The sequence below is a fragment of the Martes martes genome (genome assembly GCF_963455335.1).
Source record: "Martes martes genome assembly, chromosome: 11".
Lineage (NCBI taxonomy): Eukaryota > Metazoa > Chordata > Mammalia > Carnivora > Mustelidae > Martes > Martes martes.
In genome coordinates this window covers 20,248,499-20,272,991 of record NC_137899.1, presented here as the reverse complement: position 1 = coordinate 20,272,991, position 24,493 = coordinate 20,248,499, and the positions used below count along the sequence as shown (strand labels likewise).

The window sequence follows — 24,493 nt, the reverse complement described above, 5'->3', positions numbered from 1 at the left end:
TCCGGCTCTCTGCTCCACAGGGAGCCTGCTTCCTCCTCTCTCTCTGCCTGCCTCTCTGCCTAGTTGTGATTTCTCTCTGTCAAATACATAAAATATTAAAAAAAAAAATTTAATACATACTGACAGGATTCAAGTAGGGGGATTAAGGAATAAAAAGAAAAGTTCATGAACTCTCTTGTCTTGTTATTGCCATGTTCTTAATTTGGCTTTGTGACAGATGGCATGATTGGTCCCAAGCCTCCATCCCTGTCTGCATCCACATCCTCTGCAGTTTAATACTGCACTGTGGTTGGGTTATTTTGGTGAGCCAGACTTTTGGGAATATTTCCTCTTATGTGCTTCTGCCTTCATCATAGGATTAAGCCCAAGAGAGCCTGCTGCAGGAGGTGAGACATGCAGAACAGAGCAGTGTATTTAACTATGGTCAAAGACAGCCTCTGTCAGCAGCCAGCCTGCCGTTGAGTAAACCCCACGAAGATAAGCAAAGTCACTTAGTGCCCTCCACCTGCCTGGGGAAGTATGAGCATTCAGTGTGTATGGTATGCCATCCAGGCGTTGTGGTTGTCTGTCAGGCAATGTTCTCAGGGCAACAGATAACACACACTTTGCAGGCTTTAGTCAGCAACTTTGCATTTTTTACTTTCTTTGGGAAATACCGCCCAATGACAATAACCATTTTTTAAAATTATGCTCAGTTAGCCAGCAGACAATAACCATGATTTGACATTTTCGTCTGTCTTCACTCTGGCCTGCTGAATCTTCGACTAACATGACCATTTACTACTGACCTGGCAGAGCCCACAGAAAATCAAGCTCTCACAAGTCTGGGAAGCGAGTCAGAAAACAATCTCAAAGGAAAGGAGGAGTGATCCTAAAGTAGTTCAATGCAAGAATGGAGGTACGAAAGAGAGGAAGGCTATCTAAGCATCAAGACAGTAGGTAAGCCAAAGGGCTCAGTCTGTTTGTAATTACAGCTAAAGTGCCTTTGGGCTGAAGAATCTACTGATATGTTTTATATCTTTGCACTTAATATAAAAACTCTTTCAAGTTATTTCGTATTTTTAAAAACCTTTTATTATTTTAATGTTAATAAAATAGATTATTACCAAATGATACTATACGGAGCAGCATCCAGGTAGATGACATTTAAATCTGCATTAAATAATCTGTTTAAAACTAAAAAAGTTGAACCCGTGTATCTCTCTATCATCATTTAAATATCACACGTGTAGGTTTTCTTCCACTATGGGAATGTCAAGTCTCCAAATTGCTTAAGAAATTACACAAAGAGGGGCGCCTGGGTGGTTCAGTGGGTTAAGCCTCTGCCTTCGGCTCAGGTCATGATCTCAGGGTCCTGGGATTGAGTCCCGCATCGGGCTCTCTGCTCAGCAGGGAGCCTGCTTCCTCCTCTCTCTCTCTCTCTGTCTGCCTCTCTGCCTACTTGTGATCTCTCTCTCTGTCAAATAAATAAATAAATAAATAAAATCTTAAAAAAAAAAAAAAAAGAAATTACACAAAGAATAAAGGGTATATTTACAAAGCTTAAAAAGAAAAAAAAATCCAAAACCCTACTGCCATCTAGTACTACCAACCTCATACACAGCTACTGACCTGCATTAAAGTTGAAACCGCCCCTTAAATGTCATTCCTATTATTGTTTCCATTTAAATGGTCTGCAACCTAATTAAATGCCAATCTACTTTCTCACAGTTTATAACATTTGACATTTACACCAAGATTCTAGATGTCATCCCCTGAAACCATCAGATAATACTTACTGTTGGTCAATGTCCTCACAGTTTACCTTTTAAAAGCAGACCTCATTCTAGAGATTCAATTTTTTTTAACATTTTTATTTATTTATTTGACAGAGATCACAAGTAGAGGCAGACAGAGAAAGAGGAGGAAGCGGGTTCCCTGCTGAGCAGAGAGCCCGATGTGGAGCTCGATCCCAGGACCCCAGGATCATGACCTGAGCCGAAGGCAGAGGCTTTAACCCACTGAGCCACCCAGGGGCCCCCCCAGTTTACCTTTTAAAAGGACTACCTACTAGTGTATTTGACATCACAAGTTTACAAGCCTGTAAGGGTTTATAAAGTACCACAATAACTCTCTCACACTAATATTTTAATTTCATTTTAACATACAGAGAACAAGGAAAACATTGATTCAAACTTAAAATAGCAAGGTCTAGTGGACATTTTCTTCTAAAGGTCACATTTCAGAACTATACAAATAAATTACAAATACATAACCATTAAATAATCGGTTTGCTCAGTTCAGTCATAAACTATAATATCTATACCTACAGGTATGTATTTTGAACATAAAATTCTACTTAGCAAATTAATTATAACTTCACAACTGCTATCAAAACAAGTGAATAAGAACTTTTAAATAAAGACAGTCTAAAAAGCATGCCTCTCCTTTTCACAAAAGGGCACCTAAGAAGCTGATATTCACATTATATACTAAATTAAATACATACTAGAGGCAGTAAACCCTTACTGGTTATAACTCACATATGAGAATTCAAGGTTAAATCCCTGTTTTTCCAAACTAAACTACTAAACTATCTAAGTATCTGCTATGCTCTGAATGTTTGCACCCTTCCCACTCACTCCACCCCAGATCTATACCTTGAAACCTAACGCCCAAGGAGATGGGGTCTTTGGGAGGTGATTAGGTCATGAGAGTGGAGCACTCATGAATGGGATTTATACCCTTAAAAAATAGGTTTGAAAAAGCCCCCTTACCCCTCTGGCCTGTGAGATTTCATGGAAAAGGCAGCCATCAGTGAACAAGTAAAGGGGCTCGCACCAGACATCAAATCTGCTGGTGCCCTGATCTTGGACTCTGCAGGCTCCAGAACTGTGAGCAATACATCAGTGTTATTTATACGTCACCCAGTTTGTATCATTTTGTTATGGACCAAGACACTATCCGTTAAGACCACAGAAGTTAAATAAACTATAACACACACATAAAAGGTATCATACACGTATTAAAGTAGATTTAGATCTCTATCTCATATTGTAAAGTAAATCACAAAAACAATCCTACTTTTCCCAAATAAAAAACAATGTAGCTATGTTGAGGTATGATACAGTTTAAAGCTTGGTCTAGAGTCAAATCTGAATTTAACTGCTAGTTGCAACACTTGCTAGCTTTCTACTTTCAGCAGTCTGTTTTGGGCATGCTATTAACTTTTCTTGGTCTCAGTTTCTCCCTTCTGTGGTGGCAGATATTGATCCTTCCATTTCACAGGACTGTTGTGAAGTAAATGAGATAAGATACATAAATGGCTTGGCATAACCCAAGCCACTATAAAATGTTTAATAATCGTTATTTTCATGGCCATTCCCTAACCTCAAGAAATAAATTCTCTGTGACCATTTAAGAGTCAGAAAAAAGAACTTAAGAATTTGTCCCTACAGAGTTTGTATGACCTGTCCCTAGGTTTGTATGATATGTAACTTTGGTGATTAATAAAAGAAAAGCCATAGGGGCGCCTAGGTGGCTCAGTGGGTTAAAGCCTCAGGTTTGGCTCAGGTCATGATCCCAGGGTCCTAGGATGGAGCCCTGCATGGGGCTCTCTGCTCGGCAGGAAGCCTGCTTCCCTTCCTCTCTCTGCGTGCCTCTCTGCCTACTTGTGATCTCTATCAAATAAATAAATAAAACCTTTAAAAATTAATAATAATAGAAAAGCCCTAGAAAAACTAACACATATGTAATGATAAAATTATTTCAGATTATTATAAGCATATACATGTACTACATACATATAATTTATATGTCATACTCCACTATATCCTAGAATATTAAAATAATGAAGTTGAAAAGAAATAATACTGCTTTTCTAAGCCTGTGGAAGAATTTATCTAAATACACATAGTGATTGAGATGACCACAAAAATGGTCCATAGAAGGGATCAACTTGAAAAATCCTATTAATTCCTGATAGGAATTAAAGGTACAGTTGAGTATATGAAAATGATCTGATACCCAACAAACCTGCACAACTGACCTTTAGCGAAATAAATTTAGGATTCTGGAAAGCTGTTCATTCTACATCTCAGGTTCTATATTTTCAAGTCCCCCCTTTTGAAAACACGTTTGTCTTGAAAATTCCAGCTTTCCTTCATTTCACTGCTTGGCCATTCCATTAAGGATCTGATTTCTGTCACTTTCCAACCTTGTGGACTTATATTTTTCATCTATAAAAAGAATCCTCCGTTTATAGAAATATGTCATATCATATTTCAAGTCAACATTTCCATTTACAGATAAAGTAGCTATTCTACTTCAAATTCTGTTTCAAGTCTTTCTCCCACCGAAGGAGGGAGGCTATTTTCCTCTGAATGTTTTTAGTTAAATAAGTCTAAAAGAACAGGAATACAGCAAGATCAAAGAATAAAACCCAACGAATTTAAAAACATAAAGGAGTAACAGAAATAGTACAATTAAACCAAAATAAAGAGATGTATACCAAAATGTTACTTGAGTCCTTAATCAATACTATATTTTAAAAATAAAGCATATGATGTTTTTTCTACACTTAATGCTTAGGATCTCTTTAGGCACTAAAGTCAAAGTTGAAAATGACTTTCTGGTTAGCCTTTGGCATTATAAGTTTCGTAAGCCTGAGTAATTTAGGGTCATAGGCCCTCTGACCACCAGTACCAATTCAGTCAAATGTTTGTTGATACATTTTCATTTTGGCAAAGCCTTTTACCATTAGTGTCTTTTTTTGTTTTTTTTTAAGATTTTTATTTATTTGACAGAGAGCAAGAGCAAGCACAAGAAGGGGGAATGGCAGGCAGAGGAAGAGGGAGAAGCATCCCCCCTGCTCGTCAGGAAGACCGACACAAGGCTCAATCCCAGGACCCCAGGATCATGACCAAGCCGAAGACAGACACTTAACCAACTGAGCCACCCAGGTGCCCCTACCATTAGTGTCTTAACTGTAGTTACATTTACCACGTTGGTACCACGTTACCATTACCACTACCACCTCCTGCAGCAGAAAAGCAAAATATTTTCTATGCATATGCTTGTTCTTCCTTATAATATTGTTCTTAGGTGGGACCATCAAATGTCTCCTGACATTTTCAGTAATTACACAGATTCTACAGGATATTAACACTGAAATTCATTTATAGAAACAAACCATGTTTTTAAAAGCAATGAACATCATCTTCTATTAAAAAGTTTGAGAGAAAAATAGTCATCTAATTACCTACAAAGAGCTACCAGGGTCTGTGTAGGGCCAGTTTTCAATAAACAAAGTTTTAAAAAGCTGCCTCTAAATTGCTTGTCAAGGCTACAAGAACAACTGAATGGAAAACAGCATATTAATAGGAAAACAAAATGTGACCATCCAATGGAACTGAAAGTCTCATGATATGACTGTTCCCACCAAGGATCATTTTATGCAAATTTCTTCAGTTCAATTTGTCATCAGCCTACACTAAAAATCATTCCCAAACCAACTAGAACTACCAGGATATAGGTAAAACCACATTACTTCATTGTATGATGTTTCATTTGGGAGCAGTCAGAGAGGCTAAAGTGAAAACATGGTTGGGTCACTCCTGTAAAGACAGTAGAGATTTTGGCACATTCCTTAAAATTCATCTATCAGCACAGCTGAAAATATACTAAAGCCTTGTTCTTTGGATTCTGTTGGAATTCAAAGTATATACTAGTTATATATATACTAGTATATAAAGTACATATATACTAGTTAAACATGTGTGCTTAACTTTAAAACATTAATGCACAGAATTAGGATTATAGTTCAGCTAATTACCCAATATTTTAAATATAAATAATTTTTTTAAAAGATTTTATTTATTTATTTATTTGACAGAGAGAGAGAGATCACAAGTAGGCAGAGAGGCAGACAGAGAGAGAGAGATGAGGAAGCAGGCTCCCTGCTGAGCAGAGAGCCCAATGTGGGACTCAATCCCAGGACCCTGAGATCATGACCTGAGCCAAAGGCAGAGGCTTAACCCACTGAGCCACCCAGGCACCCTAAATATAAATAATTTTTAAAATAAAATTACTTGAGAGTTAAACTTCTATGTTGTAGGGTTAAAAGCTTTCAAAAGTAAATCAACATTTTTTATCATAATTTTAAGCACTTCACTTTCTCTAGCCATTTTTTAATAGTTCAAGTCAATTTCACAATTCACAATTTCACAACAGGTAACTGCATGAATGATATCTGGGTAAGTGGTCACAACGCGAGAATTTTGATCAATCTGAGATAATTATTTATATATACATATAAAATATATATAAAACAATTATTTTTTATAATCTATATAATTATATAATTATTATTAACAAATAATAATTACTATAATATAGAATTGATTTTTTATAATATACATAAAACAATTATATATATATAAATTAGGCCATAAGGTGGTACAGGCATTTTTTCCCTAAAAGCCTTAGAAAACCTTCCTGCATTCTAAAAGCATAACAATGGTCAGAGGGCCATTTTCCAAATAGATTTGACTTTTGGGAGGGGTAAGTTCACCAGAAAGTTTCAAAATTTCAATTAAGTAAAACCACCAGTAAATTAACATTCAGTCAATTCAATATTGACACTTAAGAGTCAAGTAGAATCAGCAATTTTAAACAAAATCTCGAGTGCTGACATAAGGGCATCACTTACAAGCTGCTCTGATTTTACACCATACAACTGGACCGTCTTTGCCACGTTTTTTGACACAGCTAATGTGAGGTCTGCATCTACAGCGGCTACATTTAGTTCACTGCAGAAAACAAAAACAGACTTTAATTATTAGCAACACAGTTCATCAACAAAGTAGAGAACAACATATAAACTTAAACCCAATAAGCAATGTAGTGATTCTTTTTATAGATTTCACTGATTGCTTCCAAGAATTGGTTGCATTGTTTCATTTTTCCTCCTAAATTCGGCATTAGGGAAAAGTGCTTTGAGATGGCTTGGTTAATGACCAGTTTCTCATTAATAAAAGCACGTCATTTGTGGGTTCAGGCTGTGATTAAGAGAGTAAATTGTGTACAGATTTTTAAAGTAGCACTCTTGTTAATACTGATAAGTGCAATTAGAGACACTGCATATCACAGACATCTGCAAGGAAATGACAGCTTTTGAATGGAAATGATGACCTTGAAAGGACATAGGCTAAAAATATAAATTACACATGATACATAAAGATGCTCGGTTTCTGTAGAAATTATGTCAATCCATGCTATTTTGTAGAGTAGCTTTTTAAATATATCAAAAGCATACAAAAATTTAATTTGAAATTTTAAAATTTGAAGTCTTGAAGTATTTCTTTTGCCACACTTATTTTCAACTTTAACACTGGATTAGTTGGGATTGCCAAAAAGGAAAAGAAAAAAAGTGTTTACAAAGACCATGGAAAAAATACTGGGAATTAAAAACTGCACAAAAACCCATACATAGATAGAAAGCAGGAAAAGTAAATTACTATGGCTCTGAGGTAGCAAAATAAATCTTGGCACTTAACAGATTCTCTTTATGAAGAAAGTGAAGGACTTTGAAACACAGGTGCGCACTGTGTGTAATAAAAATGCCCTTTCATAAATAGTGAGACAAAACTTTATTAAATTCTATTGAATACTGGCAATAAGCACGCTTCCTTAAGCTTCATATTATATTGGATTACAACATTGCCAACCTGCCCTGAAGAATGGGAGAGATGCCTCTTTAACATTTCCATAAATAGGTCAAAAGATCAAATCCACCCCCCTAACCAAAGGATCAAGTTGAATCCAAGACTGTTCTTGTCACAACCATACCAAACTGATAACAGAGACATTACAGTAAAAAAATCTAGAGTCAGGACTTTGGAAAGTCATGATAATTATGGAAAGATTCCAGATCAAGACGCATGGCGATCTTGACACCATACAGGTATGTCTGCAGCTGGATATATGCTCACAGACATTGTACCTGTGGTTTCTGGGTTCTACTCCACATGCCTGTAAGTCACCAGCTTCAAACCTGTAGTCTAAAACAATCTAGACAGTCCTATACTTTGGTCCTCTATTGCCTAACTACTATTTTTATTTCTCAAAATGTTCATCTACAAATGTACAGACCGACTGTTATGACCACTTGTTAGCTGTGACAGGAACTGAGATAGTCTTAATAGCACATTCATCTGGGTAAGTGTAAATGTCTCCAGCAACAGTATAATTACATTGTCTGCAAGCACTCAGGTGGCACCTCCACGAGGATACCTGGCCTTCTGAGAGTTTTAAAAGCTGTCGCATTCTCTTCAAAAGCTCAAAATAGCAAACACAAGTAGGCTAATCAAGATTATAATCCTGTGTATGCCATGAAGTACTTTATGGATTTAAGATAAAAAAAAACACTAAGCTCTATGCTTTAACTTCTCAGTTTGTAAAATTATTTTTGTGCTTATTTTACTATATAGTATTATTTACTATGGCATAAAAATTAGGTTTACTTTGTATCCTTGACAAGATACAGAATAATTATAATAAGCTATTTTTAGACTGTATTTAAATGCTTTTATTAATTGGAATCTTAAGTACCTATGATGTATGTACTGATTCACTGCACAACTCTTGATTTAATTGCAGGACTAATTACTTGAATAATTTGAAGTAAATTAAAACATCACTAACAAATGTGGCAGGCATTTCACAGCATGCCGCTATGTAAAAACACGTACCTTGCTATAGTTTTAATGATACCTTCAAGTTCATCCACGGAAGGAGGATTGCGACCACCAGGGGGAAAAACCAAGTTGATAGGATCAAAGAGTCGAGATAGAGATTTTGATAAATAAGCAGCTTCATAGGGTTGCAGTGAGTCTTTCAAAGCCTTTTCTGGGCTGTGGGGACAAAATTTATAAAAACTGAATTCAGATTACACAAAATTAAATGCTATTGTATTAGGTTATAAACACCTTTCTTAAAAACTGATCTTCTATATCATATATATATATATATATGTTTTGTTCATAAAGAGTTTAACATTTTATATATGTAGAGTTTATATATATAAATATATATAGATATATAGAGAGAGTTTATATAAAGAGTTTAACATATATATATATATAAAATGTTAAACTCTTTATGAACAAAAAGAAAAAATTCTGTTTAAAATTCTGTTTAAAAATGTATAAATTTACAAATACATTTTATAACTAGACAGTTATTGAGAACTAAACATTTTAATTTACACATAAATCCTATGTATAAATGTAATATAATACATGCCAGTATCTACTGTGGTAATTTTGTCTTTAAAACTAAAATAACATCTGAAACTAAAAGAACAACAATGTAAAATCTTACTCATTCTAATGGGGCTATGTCTTTGCTTAGGAAATCCAGTTTTTAGAGAGTATCAAAGCTTCACAAGAGAGTCAAGTGTACAGAAACCTGCTCTACGAACTCGACCCTTTCCACCTGCTGCTGCCATTTCCAACATAGAGCTCCTCTGTGAGAGGGAAGTGCACAGGGTCTAGGCTGTTATTAGCCCTCCAATGACAAACTAATAGAAGGGACAAAACAAAAAGTGTTTGGGAAAGTGCTATGATCACATAAATCCTCCCGACTGAAGTCCTAAACTCATTTATTTTACCATATTCTTCACAAACTGGAACTTGGCCTACTATACACATCTTTCCTTCTTAATCTTCCCATTCTCCAGTTATCTGTATTTTCCACTATCGGGTCTTTTATCTTTCCTTTGGCAATACTATCGAAATGTCTAGAACCATTAATTCCATCTGCTTTCTTATTCCTATAATTAACTCCTTCTCACGTTGCCCATGTTTATAATCCTTCTACCAGTCCTTCTTCCTTCTGTTGTCTTTCTTTTTTTCTTAAGCCCCCTTTCATTCTAAACATCAACCTTAAAAACCTCTGATTTGCTCCACTGTATATGAATTATGAAACCTAGCTTTTTTTCTTTCCCCACACTTTCTGGTCATCTAAGGAGCCCTAGAGGTCACAATGCTCTTGGCTTGTACATCGTAATTCCATAGTTATCTCTTAACATTTCTCATTCAATAAGTATTTCCCTCAGCACCTATTTACTGAGAATACTATGTACCAGGCATTGTTAAATGCCGGGAAGATGTAGATTACAAGTACTTTACAATGCAGGGAAGAAACGTGCAGGTAAAGTGCTAACTATAGTGATTTCTATAATAGGTGAAGATAGAACACAATGGGAATGGGGAGGACGGTGTCTCAATATGCCTGAGGCAGTCCTCTATTGAAGACCATGCCATCTACTTAAATGTCTTTGCTATTTTTGCTCCTCTCATTTACTGACCTTAAGAAGCCTCTTTTCTCTTCTGCAGATATTTCAGTTCTGAATTATAAGTACTAAGAGCCTCCTGTCTCTGAATCTACACTAAAGATCCTTGGAGACTACGATGTCAAAACTGATAACTTTCTGGGGAGCCTGGGTGGCTCAGTTAAGTGTCTGCCTTCAGCTCAGGTCATGATCCCAGTGTTCTGGGATGGAGCCCCATGTAGGGCTCCCTGCTTACTGGGGAGCCTGCTTCTCCCTCTCCTCCCTGCTTGGGCTCTCTGTCACTATCTTAGTCTCTCTCTTTCTCAAGTAAATAAACAAAATCTTAAAAAAAAAAATAAAACAAACCCAGCTGATAACTGTTCTAAAACCCAACCTGTTTGAAAAGTCTGCTTTTATTTTAGCTTTACTAGGGATCTTCCATATTTGAGTCATCATTTTGAATTATTCTTCTAAGATCTCCAAGCTTGAAGACGACTTTTCAAACTCCCACTGTCCCCATCTTGTTTGCTCCTACAAATACCGTTAAGTCTCTACAATTTGCCAGGTAATTCCTAGGTGTGGGAAATATGGTAGTCAAGTCATTTAAAATTCCCTGTTCCTCTTAAAGTTCACTAATGAGAAACTTAAGGTTGCTAATGAGAAAGACAAACACAAAAATAAACACACATTTTTAAGTGTTTTAAATATGGAATATGAGAGTCATAGTTTTAAGAGAAAAATAAAGCAAGCAAGCCAGAAAGAATGTGTTCAGCTCTCTCTCTCTCTTTATCCTATTTTGGATCCTATAAGGCGAGGGAAGGTTTGCTGAGCAGAACTGAGGAGAAAGAGGGAGCCAAATGACAGAGATTTTCAGGATAAGATCATTCCAGGCAAAGAAAACAGGAAGTGCAAAGGCCCTGAGGAGGGACCGCACCAGGCTCAGTGCACCAAAAACTTAGAGGAGCAGAGCACATAAGTGCCAGGAGAATAGCACAAGATGAAGTCAAACAGAGAATGGGTGGAATAAATCATGCCAGTCTTCGTAGGTCAATAAAGGTGCTATATTTTACTCAAAAGAACTTGCTCTTAGACCTTACTGTGATCAACGCTATGGAATCCTTTCCTACTCTCACCCTCCATCAGCCCACCAGGTCTGTCCTTCTCTATCTGCAGCTAACTATTTCAAGGAACTCTCATTAGCATCCTGATTTTTCGAATTCACCTTCCTTTCAAAGCTCTTACTAGGAATATCTTATTTAGATGGTCTTTGTATCTGCTGCTAAGCTACCCACATAATGCAGAGAAAAAGTAATTTGTATCTATTATACATCTATGCAAACCCCTTAATTTCAAAAGAACTGAAGCTCATAGTATTAACTTAAAATTCTACATTTGCAGCCCCTTGCTTTCTACAGGTGACTGTGACTTTACACTAAGACCAAACCATTGGCAATGGCCTTCATCGATTTGGACTTCTCTAGTTTTTTTCTCCCTTTGCGACTTCATCTACTCTCTGATTTTCCTGTTATCTCAAAGAAAGAAGTAGCTTTATTCCTTTTTCCATATCAAAACTTCCCAGAAGAATTGAACTTACTTCCTTTCCCACTTTTTTTTTTTTTTAATAAACTGCTTTATTGAGAGAGAATTCACATTCAATTCAACCATTTTTTAAACTGTACAACTCAATGGTTTTTAGTATGGTCACAGATATGTGTAACCATCACCATTAGTTTTAGGACATTTTTATCACCTCAGAAAGAAACTTTGTACCCTTTAACTAAAACCCCTTTACCTTCTCACTCTATCCCCAACCCTAATCAACTACTAACCTAATTTTTATCTCCACAATTTTGATATTCTAGAATTTCATATGAATAGGATGAAAAAATTGTATTTTTTGTGACTGGCTTTGTTCACTCAGCATAATGTTTTCAAGGTTCAGTTACATTGTAGTATGTATCATTCCTTTTATGGCTGAATAGTATTCCATTGTATAGATATACATCACTGTTTTTTACCCATTGGTCTGCTGATGGACATACGGAATGTTTCTATCTTTGGCTATTATGAATAATGCTGTTGTAAGCATGTGTTACAAATTTGTGTCAACATTTAAAAAATCTGCTTAATGTTTTCTTTTGTAATAAAATATAAAGTTTATCATTTTAGCCATTTTTAAGGGTACAGTTCGGTGGTATTACGTATATTCCTACTTGACTGTGCAACCATTGCCACCATCCATCTACAGAACTTTTTCATCATTCCATACAGAAACTAGATCCATTAAACAATACTCCTCAGTCCACCCTCCCCAAACACGTTTTTACTTGTCCAGGCATGTACTTAGGAGTAGAATTGCTGGGTCATGGTGACTGGCTTTAGCTGTTTGAGTAACTGCAAAATGATTTCCAAAGCCCTATGCCATTTTAGATTTCCACCAGCAATGTATGAGAGTTCTAATTTCTCCACATTCTTGCCAACACTTGTTATTATCTTTTTGATAAAAGCATCTTAGTGGTGTAAAGTAGTCACTCATTGTGGTTCTGATTTGCATTTTCCTGATGGCAAGCATATTTTCATGTGCTTATGGGCCATTTGTCTATGTTCTTGGGAGATACGTCGTCTACTCAGATCCTTTGCTCATTTTTTAATTGGTTAAGTTATCTTCTATTGTTGAATCCGAAGGTTTCTTCCATATTCTACATACAAGTCCACTGACAGATACAGGAATTGTAAGTACTTTCTCCCATTCTTGATGGTGTCCTTTGAAGTACAAAAGTTTTAATATGTGAAATAGTCCAATATGTATTTTCTCTTTTGTTGCTTTTGCTTTTGGGGGTCATATAGCTAAGAATTCTTTGTCAAATTCTAAGTCATGAAGACTTGCCTGCATATTTTGTTCTGTTTCATATTTTTGACCTTATGGTTTTTTTTAAATCCATTTTGAGTTATTTTTGTATATAGTGTGGGGTAAGATTCAAGCTTTATCCTTTTGAATGAAACCATCCAGTTGTCTTACCACCATTTGTCAAAAAGAGTATTCTTTCCCTGCTGTATAATCTTGAAAAGCTTTTTGAAAATCAGCTGCCCATTGATACATAAGTCTTTTCTAGACTTTCAATTCTTCTTTCTTTTTTGAAAGACTTATTTATTTATTTGAGAGAGAGAAAGAGAACATGCATGGGGGTGGGGGTAGGAAGAGAGGGGAAGCAGACTCCCCACTGAGAAGGGAAGCTGCCTTGGGGCTCCATCACAGGACTCTGGGATCATGACTTGAGCTGAAGGCAGCCACTTAACCGACTGAACCACCCAGGCACTCCTGGACTCTCAATTCTATTCCATTAATCGGTATGTCTCTCCTTTTACCAGGACATTATCATCTTGATTACCATTGCTCTGTAGTAAGTTTCACAACTGGGAGGCATAACTCCTACTCTATTCTTTTTTTCAATACTGACTTGGTCATCCTAGGGTACCCTGCAAATCCATATGAACTTTAGAATCAGGTTGTTACTTTCTACAAAAAAGTCAGCTGAGATTCTAACAGCAACTGAGGTGAATCTGTAGATCCATTTTGGAAATATTAGTATCTTAGTGATGTTAGGTCTAGTGATTCATGAACATGAAATGTTTTTCAATTTACATAGCTCTTTGATTTCTTTCAGCAATTATTTTGTAGTTTTCAGAGTACAAGTTTTATACTTCTTTTGTTAAATTTCTTCTTTTAAGTATTTTATCTTTGTGGTATTACTGCCATATACAGTGTATCTATTAATGCCACAAATCCAACAATAAGTCGTTATAATTATCACTCTACAATCTGTCACCATTTCCATAGCACATTATAGCTCTGCTCCCACCTACATCCTTTATGCTCTTATTGGCAAATGTATACACATATATTGCATTTCTATGTGTTATAAGCCCAACAATGCATTCTATACATATTTTATACAACTGCATTTTAAATCAGTTAAGAGAAAAAAGGAGAAAACACGCATTTATAGTATATTTTCTAATTCCTAACTATCTTCACTGGTGCTCTTCATTTATGTGTACTTGAATTACTGACTGAGATGACCTGGTTTTGGGCCTGAAGAACTTCCTGTACTATTTCTTGCAAGTTAGGTCTGCTAGAAACAAATTCTCTCAGTTTCTGTTCATCTAGTTAAGTCTTTACTTCTCTTCATTATGAATAACAGCTTTACTGAATACAGGATTGCTGCTTCACAGTTTCTTGCTTTGAGCGCTATGAGCCCACCACCTTCTGGCCTCCTCTGTTTCTGCTGAGAGGTCAGTTATAAATCTTTGGGACTCCCTTATAAGTGGTGAGTGTTTTTCTTTGCCTGCTTTCGAGATTTTCTCATCTTTCACTTTGGACACTTACACTACAATGTGTCTGTTTGTGGTCTTTATGAGTTATTCCTACTCGGAGTTTGTTGAGCTTCGTGGGTGTGTACATTGTTTTTCAATAAATTTCGGAAGTCTTCAGCCATTATGTCTTTGAGTATTTCTTTTCCTTCTCCTTTCTCTCTCTCGTCGTATTGTGGCATTCCCATTACATATGTGTTGGTATGTTTAATGGCGCCACACATTTCTCTGAGGCTCTGTTCATTTTTTTTTCATATTTTTCTATCTGTTCTTAGGCCTACATAAGTCTAGTTTCCAGTTGGATAATTTTTTTTAATGCTACTTCAAATCTATTATTGAGTCCCTCTAGTGATTTTTAAAATTTTAGTGACTGAACTATTCAACTGCAGCATTTCCATTTGATTCTTTTTTAATAATGTTCATCTTTTTATTGATAATCTCCATTTGATGCAACACTGTCATCATATAGTTCTTTACTTAATCATACTTTTAGTTCTGTGAACACAGTTCTAATGGCGAATTTGAAGTCTTATTCTATTAAATCTGATGTTTGGTCACTCTCACAAGCAGTTTCTGTTGCTTGTTTTTTACACCTCCCCTGCCGCCGCTCAGTGTATGGGTCATACTGTTATGTTTCTATGTATGCCAAATTATTTTTGTTAGAAACTGGACATATCAGATAATACATTATTGCAACTCTGGGTACTAGATCTCTGCACCTCTAGGGTTTGTTATTGTTCTTTGCTTGTTTTGTGACTGGTTAGATTATTTTAGTGAAGTCTATTTCTTCCCACAGTGTGAAACCTTTGTCAGAGGGCCACACCTTTGGGTATGCTCACAGTCACCCACGGAGAACAGTGGTACTGACAGGGTTCTGTTTCCTCTCTTTCATGGACCACACTCCTTTTTAATTTTAAGGAAAGCACAGAATACAAAACAAAAATTCTATCTCCTGGAGATAAACCACTATCATCATTTGTTGCGTATACTTCCAGACCTTTTTAGGGGCAAGAATATGGGTTTAAAAATAAAACTGAGCCAAAAATAGAATGATAATATATATTCTATTTTATATAATATTAAAAAACGTATTAGGTCTTTGTAGATCAAGAGATGAATGCAGTTCTCTTGCTCCTCTTCCATTAGTTCTTACCGAATCTCTATGTTTAGCAGAAAAGAGTTATTAAAGAGAAAAATGTAGGGGGAGGAGTCAAGATGGCGGAGAAGTAGCAGGCTGAGACGACATCGGGTAGCAGGAGATCAGCTAGATAGCTTATCTAACCATTGTGAACACCTACAAATCCAACGGGAAATCAAAGAGAAGAAGAGCAACAATCCCAGAAACAGAAAATCGATCACTTTCTGAAAGGTAGGACCTGCGGAGAAGTGAATCCAAAGCGACGGGAAGATAGACCCCGGGGGGAGGGGCTGGCACCCGGCAAGCGGCGGAGCGACGGAGCACAAAATCGGGACTTTTAAAAGTCGGCTCCAGTGGGAGACATCGCTCCAGAGGCTAAACTGGGGGGAAACCCAGGCGGGGTCAGCATAACCCCAGGACCCGCAGGGTCACAGAAGGACTGGGGGTGTCTGAGTGCCGCAGAGCTCGCAGGTATTGGAGCGGGGAAGCCGGCTATAGCGACAAAGCCGAGGAGTGAGCTCTAAGCCCAGGGTTACCTTGTGCCGGTCGCAGGCTGGGTGGGCTCGGAGCGCGGCCGGAGGCCACAGAGACAAAAGCGACCCGGCGCTTTTCTCCAGCTCCAACAATTGACTGCTTTCCTCGAGGCGCGACCGCAAGCCAGGGAGGCGGGACTGTTGGGCGCTTTGCTCTGAGAGCGCACTGAGGAGCGGAACCCCAAGCTCTCGGCTCCTCCGGGCCGAGAGATTGGGAGGCCGCCATCTTCATTCCCGTCCTCCGGAACTCTACGGAAAGCGCTCAGGGAACAAAAGCTCCCGAAAGCAAACCCGAGCGGATTCCTTAGCCCGGCCCCTGGCAAGGGCGGTGCAATTCCGCCTGCGGCAAGGACACTTGAAAATCACTACAACAGGCCCCTCCCCCAGAAGATCAACAAGAAACCGATCCAAAACCAACTTCAGTCACCAAGAACAGCGGAATTCCACAGCAGGAGAAAGCAAATCCTACCTGGACAAAATGACAAGGCGGAAAAACTCACCTCAAAAAAAAGAACAAGAGGCCGTACCGAAGGCTGGAGACCTAATCAATACAGACATAGGTAGCATGACAGATCTAGAGTTCAGAATGACAATTCTCAAGGTTCTAGCCGGGCTCGAAAAAGGCATAGAAGATATTAGAGAAACCCTCTCCGGAGAGATAAAAGCCCTTTCTGGAGAAATAAAAGAACTAAAATCTAACCAAGTTGAAATCAAAAAAGCTATTCATGAGGTGCAATCAAAAATGGAAGCTCTCACTGCCAGGATAAATGAGGGAGAAGAAAGAATTAGTGACATAGAAGACCAAATGACAGAGAATAAAGAAGCTGAGCAAAAGAGAGACAAACAACTACTGGAACACGAGGAGAGGATTCGAGAGATAAGTGACACCATAAGACGACACAACATTAGAATAATTGGGATTCCAGAAGAAGAAGAAAGAGAGAGGGGAGCAGAAGGTATATTGGAGACAATTATTGGAGAGAATTTTCCTAATATGGCAAAGGGAACAAACATCAAAATCCAGGAGATGCTAAGAACGCCCCTCAAAATCAAAAAAAATAGGTCCACACCTCGTCACCTGATAGTAAAATTTACAAGTCTTAGCGACAAAGAGAAAATCCTGAAAGCAGCCCGGGAAAAGAAGTCTGTAACATACAAGGGTAAAAACATTAGATTGGCAGCGGACCTATCCACAGAGACCTGGCAGGCCAGAAAGAACTGGCATGACATATTCAGAGCACTAAACGAGAAAAACATGCAGCCAAGAATACTATATCCGGCTAGGCTATCATTGAAAATAGAAGGAGAGATAAAGAGCTTCCAGGACAAACAAAAGCTGAAAGAATTTGCAAACACCAAACCAGCTCTACAGGAAATATTGAAAGGGGTCCTCTAAGCAAAGAGAGACCCTAAAAGTAGTAGATCAGAAAGAAGCAGAAACAATATACAGTAACAATCACCTTACAGGCAATACAATGGCACTAAATTCATATCTCTCAATAGTTACCCTGAATGTTAATGGGCTAAATGCCCCAATCAAAAGACACAGGGTATCAGAATGGATAAAAAACAAAACCCATCAATATGCTGCCTACAAGAAACTCATTTTAGACCCGAAGACACCTCCAGATTTAAAGTGAGGGGGTGGAAAACAATGTACCATGCTAATGGACATCAGAAGAAAGCTGGGGTGGCAATCCTTATATCAGATCAATTAGATTTTAAGCCAAAGACTATAATAAGAGATGAGGAAGGACACTATATCATACTCAAAGGGTCTGTCCAACAAGAAGATCTAACAATCTTAAACATCTATGCCCCTAACATGGGAGCAGCCAACTATATAAACCAATTAATAACAAAATCAAAGAAATACATCGACAGTAATACAATAATAGCAGGGGACTTTAACACTCCCCTCACTGAAATGGACAGATCATCTAAGCAAAAGATCAACAAGGAAATAAAGGCCTTAAATGACACACTGGACCAGATGGACATCACAGATATATTCAGAACATTCCATCCCAAAGCAACAGAATATACATTCTTCTCTAGTGCACATGGAACATTCTCCAGAATAGACCACATCCTGGGTCATAAATCAGGTCTCAATCGGTACCAAAAGATCGAGATCATTCCCTGCATATTTTCAGACCACAATGCTCTGAAGCTCGAACTCAATCACAAGAGGAAATTTGGAAAGAACGCAAATACATGGAGACTAAACAGCATCCTTCTAAAAAATGAATGGGTCAACCAGGAAATTAAAGAAGAATTGAAAAAATTCATGGAAACAAATGATAATGAAAACACAACAGTTCAAAATCTGTGGGATACAACAAAGGCAGTCCTGAGAGGAAAATATATAGCAGTGCAAGCCTTTCTCAAGAAACAAGAAAGGTCTCAAATACACAACCTAACCCTACACCTAAAGGAGCTGGAGAGAGAACAACAAAGAAAGCCTAAACCCAGCAGGAGAAGAGAAATCATAAAGATCAGAGCAGAAATCAATGAAATAGAAACTAAAAAAACAACAGAACAAATCAACAAAACTAGGAGCTGGTTCTTTGAAAGAATTAATAAGATTGATAAGCCCCTGGCCAGACTTATCAAAAAGAAAAGAGAAAGGACGCAAATAAATAAAATCATGAATGAAAGAGGAGAGATCACAACCAACACCAAAGAAATACAAACAATTATAAGAACATACTACGAGCAACTCTATGGCAACAAATTTGACAACCTGGAAGAAATGGATACATTTCTAGAGATGTATAAACTACCACAACTGAACCAGGAAGAAATAGATAACCTGAACAGACCCATAACCAGTAAGGAGATTGAAACAGTCATCAAAAATCTTCAAACAAACAAAAGTCCAGGACCAGACGGCTTCCCAGGGGAATTCTACCAAACATTTAAAGAAGAATTAATTCCTATTCTCCTGAAACTGTTCCAAAAAATAGAAATGGAAGGAAAACTTCCAAACTCATTCTATGAGGCCAGCATCACCTTGATCCCAAAACCAGACAAGGATCCCACCAAAAAAGAGAATTACAGACCAATATCCTTGATGAACACAGATGCAAAAATTCTCACCAAAATACTGGCCAATAGGATCCAACAGTACATTAAAAGGATTATTCACCACGACCAAGTGGGATTTATTCCAGGGCTGCAAGGTTGGTTCAACATCCGCAAATCCATCAATGTGATACAATACATTAATAAAAGAAAGAGTAAGAACCATATGATACTCTCAATAGATGCTGAAAAAGCGTTTGACAAAGTGCAGCATCCCTTCCTGATTAAAACTCTTCAAAGTGTAGGGATAGAAGGCACATACCTCAATATTATCAAAGCCATCTATGAAAAACCCACCGCAAATATCATTCTCAATGGAGAAAAACTGAAAGCTTTTCCGCTAAGGTCAGGAACACGGCAGGGATGTCCGTTATCACCACTGCTGTTCAATATAGTACTAGAAGTCCTAGCCTCAGCAATCAGACAACAAAAAGAAATTAAAGGCATCCAAATCGGCAAAGAAGAAGTCAAACTATCACTCTTTGCAGATGATATGATACTATATGTGGAAAACCCAAAAGGCTCCACTCCAAAACTGCTAGAACTTATACAGGAATTCAGTAAAGTGTCAGGATATAAAGTCAATGCACAGAAATCAGTCGCATTTCTTTACACTAACAACAAGACAGAAGAAAGAGAAATTGAGGAGTCAGTCCCATTTACAATCGTACCCAAAACCATAAGATACCTAGGAATAAATCTAACCAAAGAGGCAAAGAATCTATACTCAGAAAACTATAAAGTACTCATGAAAGAAATTGAGGAAGACACAAAGAAATGGAAAAATATTCCATGCTCATGGATTGGAAGAACAAATATTGTGAAAATGTCTATTCTACCTAAAGCAATCTACACATTTAATGCAATCCCTATCAAAATCCCATCCATTTTTTTTTAAAGAAATAGAACAAATAATCCTAAAATTTATATGGAACCAGAAAAGACCTCGAATAGCCAAAGGAATATTGAAAAAGAAAGCCAAAGTCGGTGGCATCACAATTCCAGACTTCAAGCTCTATTACAAAGCTGTCATCATCAAGACAGTATGGTACTGGCACAAAAACAGACATATAGATCAATGGAACAGAATGGAGAGCCCAGAAATAGACCCTCAACTCTATGGTCAACTAATCTTCGACAAAGCAGGAAAGAATATCCAATGGAAAAAAGACAGCCTCTTCAACAAATGGTGCTGGGAAAATTGGACAGCCACATGCAGAAAAATGAAATTGGACTATTTCCTTACACCACACACGAAAATAGACTCAAAGTGGATGAAGGACCTCAATGTGCGAAAGGAATCTATCAAAATCCTTGAGGACAATGCAGGCAGCAACCTCTTTGACCTCAACCGCAGCAACTTCTTCCTAGGAACATCGCCAAAGGCAACAGAAGCAAGGGCAAAAATGAACTATTGGGATTTCATCAAGATCAAAAGCTTTTGCACAGCAAAGGAAACAGTAAACAAAACCAAAAGACAACTGACAGAATGGGAGAAGATATTTGCAAACGACCTATCAGATAAAGGGCTCGTATCCAAAATCTATAAAGAGCTTATCAAACTCAATACCCAAAGAACAAATAATCCAGTCAAGAAATGGGCAGAGGACATGAACAGACATTTCTGCAAGGAAGACATCCAGATGGCCAACAGACACATGAAAAAATGCTCCACATCACTCGGCATCAGGGAAATACAAATCAAAACCACAATGAGATACCACCTCACACCAGTCAGAATGGCTAAAATTAACAAGTCAAGAAATGACAGATGCTGGCGAGGATGCGGAGAGAGGGGAACCCTCCTACACTGTTGGTGGGAATGCAAGCTGGTGCAACCACTCTGGAAAACAGTGTGGAGGTTCCTCAAAAAACTGAAAATAGAGCTACCCTACGACCCAGCAATTGCACTCCTGGGTATATATCCTAAAGATACAAACGTGGTGCTCCGAAGGGGCACGTGCACCCGAATGTTTATAGCAGCAATGTCCACAATAGCCAAACTGTGGAAAGCGCCTAGATGTCCATCAACAGATGAATGGATAAAGAAGATGTGGTATATATACACAATGGAATACTATGCAGCCATCAAAAGACATGAAATCTTGCCATTTGCGATGACGTGGATGGAACTAGAGGGTATCATGCTTAGCGAAATAAGTCAATCGGAGAAATATAACTATCATATGATCTCTTTGATATGAGGAAGGGGAGATGCAAGGTGGGGGGGTTTGGGGGGAGGTAGGAAAAGAAAAAATGAAAAGATGGGATTGGGAGGGAGACAAACCATAAAAGACTCAATCTCAAGAAACAGACTGAGGGTTGCGGGGGGGAAGGGGGACGGGAGAGGGTGGTGGGGAAATGGACAATGGGGAGGGTATGGGCTATGATGAGTGCTGTGAAATGTGTAAACCAGATGATTCACAGACCTGTACCCCTGGGGATAAAAATACATTATATGTTTATTAAAATAAAAAATTAAAAAAAAAAAAAAAAAAGAGAAAAATGTAGTTTCATTCTATCTTCCCAGCCATGCCATTTATTTTGCCAGTGAAAACTTCTACATCCTTTATTTCACTAGCCAGAACTTCTTACTACAGTGGATACAATTTAAGTATTTAGAAAAATAAAAACTGAAAGAGAAACATTTATATCCACCCAACATTTTTTTACAAGGTAGGTGATAAGAATCTGCTGTTACCTGAGTCAGCCTTGTCACACTAAATGATTCTGGTGTCTAAAGAAAATATGCAAACCAATCAATTCATTTGTTGCTCAAAGAGAAATTTGAAAATAATATTCTTTTTCAATTTAGGAGCAAAGTTGGCTTCTTTAAACTTACTGACATGGTATACTCTTTTCCAAAGTTGCACCTAACTACATACACTGTATGTTATTTCCAAAGTTGCACCTAACTACATACACTGTATGTTAGTTGTACCAACTACATACACTGTACTTTATGCATAAACTAAGACATTTCAGGTTTAATTGTGACTATACTCAGTTTTTTTCCTACCAGACTGAGAAGCTATCCCAGCATAAGATTTCTCCTATAGTTCCTGAACACACCAGTTACTTTTATATCATATTTATTCCTGTGGTCCATCAATAATGATACTATCTGATATAATTACAGGTATATTACCAATTAAAAGATAGTGACCACATATGCTGATCTCCTACCTTCTACTCACCCTACTTAGTGCCGTACTTTATATCAGATTCCAGTTAGGAACCAGGCTGCTCAACTAATGACTTATTCATTTATGTGCTGCAAAGTCTTCTGCAGTCTACATATAAATCATGATCATTACAAATATATAGAAGATTAGTATATTCCCATTTTCTAATTTTTAATAAAAACAGAAGACAAAATCCTTATCATGACAACAAACAGATCTGATTAAATAAACATACTCATAATCTGGCTTTTTTGGTATGAAGATGTCTTGTGTGTCATCTTCCACATGTTGCAGGTCAACATAGAGGTCTGTAGTTCCACTTGCATTAAAGTTTCCTTGCATATTTTGGCTGTATTGTTGAAGACGCTTCCATAAGTCATTATAAAGACGTAATAATTTAGGGTATTCTCCTTCAAATGCCTGTTTCAAAAACATAGAAGCTGCCAAGCAAAATAATAACATGATAAATAATGTAATAAATGTTATATTATAATAACAAAATATAAAAAATATAAATATAAAATAAATAATAAATAATTATTATTATTTATTATACTATATTATACTAATGATGGTAGTATATAATACTATCATCATTATTTATTATTTAAATAATATTAATAATAATAAATAATAATATAAAAACAATAACAAGATAAACAATAAAAACAAAATGTGGCAAATAAATTTTCTTTTGTATATGTTGATGCTACAAATAGCCTATACTAAAGGACAAACCATATATCTATTCTAATGAGACTTTTAAAAATGCTAGTAAAAGTAATTTTCCTCCTAAATTATCCACTGCATTTGATATGTGAACCATATTTTGAAGCCTAATCTATAAAGAAACAGACAAATCAACAATTATAATTGAAGGTTTCAATTACCTCTCTTGCAGCAACTGATAAAACAAGTACACAGAAAATCAGTAAGCATATGGAAAATCTGAACAATACCCAAATTCACTTAATTGATATATATATATAAGACTTCATCCAAAATAGCAAAGTACACATTTTGAAGTAGAATAACAAGACCAACAGTATTTGATGCCATAAAGCAGTCTGAATAGATCTAAAAACCTTCAAGTTATACAAAGTCAGTAACAGAAAGAAATCTTCAAAAATCCTGAATAAGTACCCAGAAGTAGAATGGCCAGATAAAATATGATAGTTCTATATTTAATTTTTTTGAGGAACCTCCATATTTCCACAGTGGCTACACCAATTTACATTCCCACCAACAGTGCACAAGGCTTCCTTTTTCTCCACATCCTAATCACTTGTTATTTTTTGTCCCTATCCCTTTTAGCAAGAATATAAAGCATACAAAGTCTCCTCCAACCTAACTAGCTAATCTTGAATCCACTTACAATATGAAAATGACCACCCTTATTATCTCACAGAAAAAAACAAAGGTCACCTTTGTGAAAAAATCCTTTCAACTTTTTACCCTCCATCCCCCTATAAATGTTTCTAGTTTTCAGCTTTCTGCACAGGAGTCAAGCACCCATTCCATAGAACACACACAACAGAATAACAGTAATAATACTACCTTCGGTAACATGATTTACTGAAAAGAGTTCATGGGCTTTTGGGTGGAATTCTCATTGTCCTTTCATTATATCCCAAAAGGGCTAAAAAAACTATTATGAAGTAGTCAGATAAGTAAGAAGTCAAATGAAAGAGTGCCTCTCCATGTGGTTTTGCCACCAACTGGACAAACATCTATCTGCATAAGATTTTCCATTTTACTTTTGATTTTTAGTGATTTCTTCTTTCATTTTCATTCCATTTTATAACTACATAAAATATTTATAGGACAATGAAATTAAATCTACACAACAAAGTACATTTAAAGAAGC

The 24,493-nt window shown here is 36.9% G+C and overlaps 1 protein-coding gene across 1 annotated transcript in view; it reads right to left on the bottom strand.

Moving 5' to 3' along the window:
- Positions 1-24,493, bottom strand: part of COG5 (component of oligomeric golgi complex 5) — a 283,807-nt gene that overhangs the window by 53,956 nt on the left and 205,358 nt on the right. The window contains exons 12-14 of the mRNA XM_080818263.1: positions 22,862-23,066; positions 8,730-8,891; positions 6,689-6,788 (exon numbers count right to left, since the gene is read on the bottom strand). Of these exons, the coding sequence (XP_080674389.1) occupies positions 6,689-6,788; positions 8,730-8,891; positions 22,862-23,066 (467 nt within the window). The remainder of the gene's footprint in view (positions 1-6,688; positions 6,789-8,729; positions 8,892-22,861; positions 23,067-24,493) is intronic.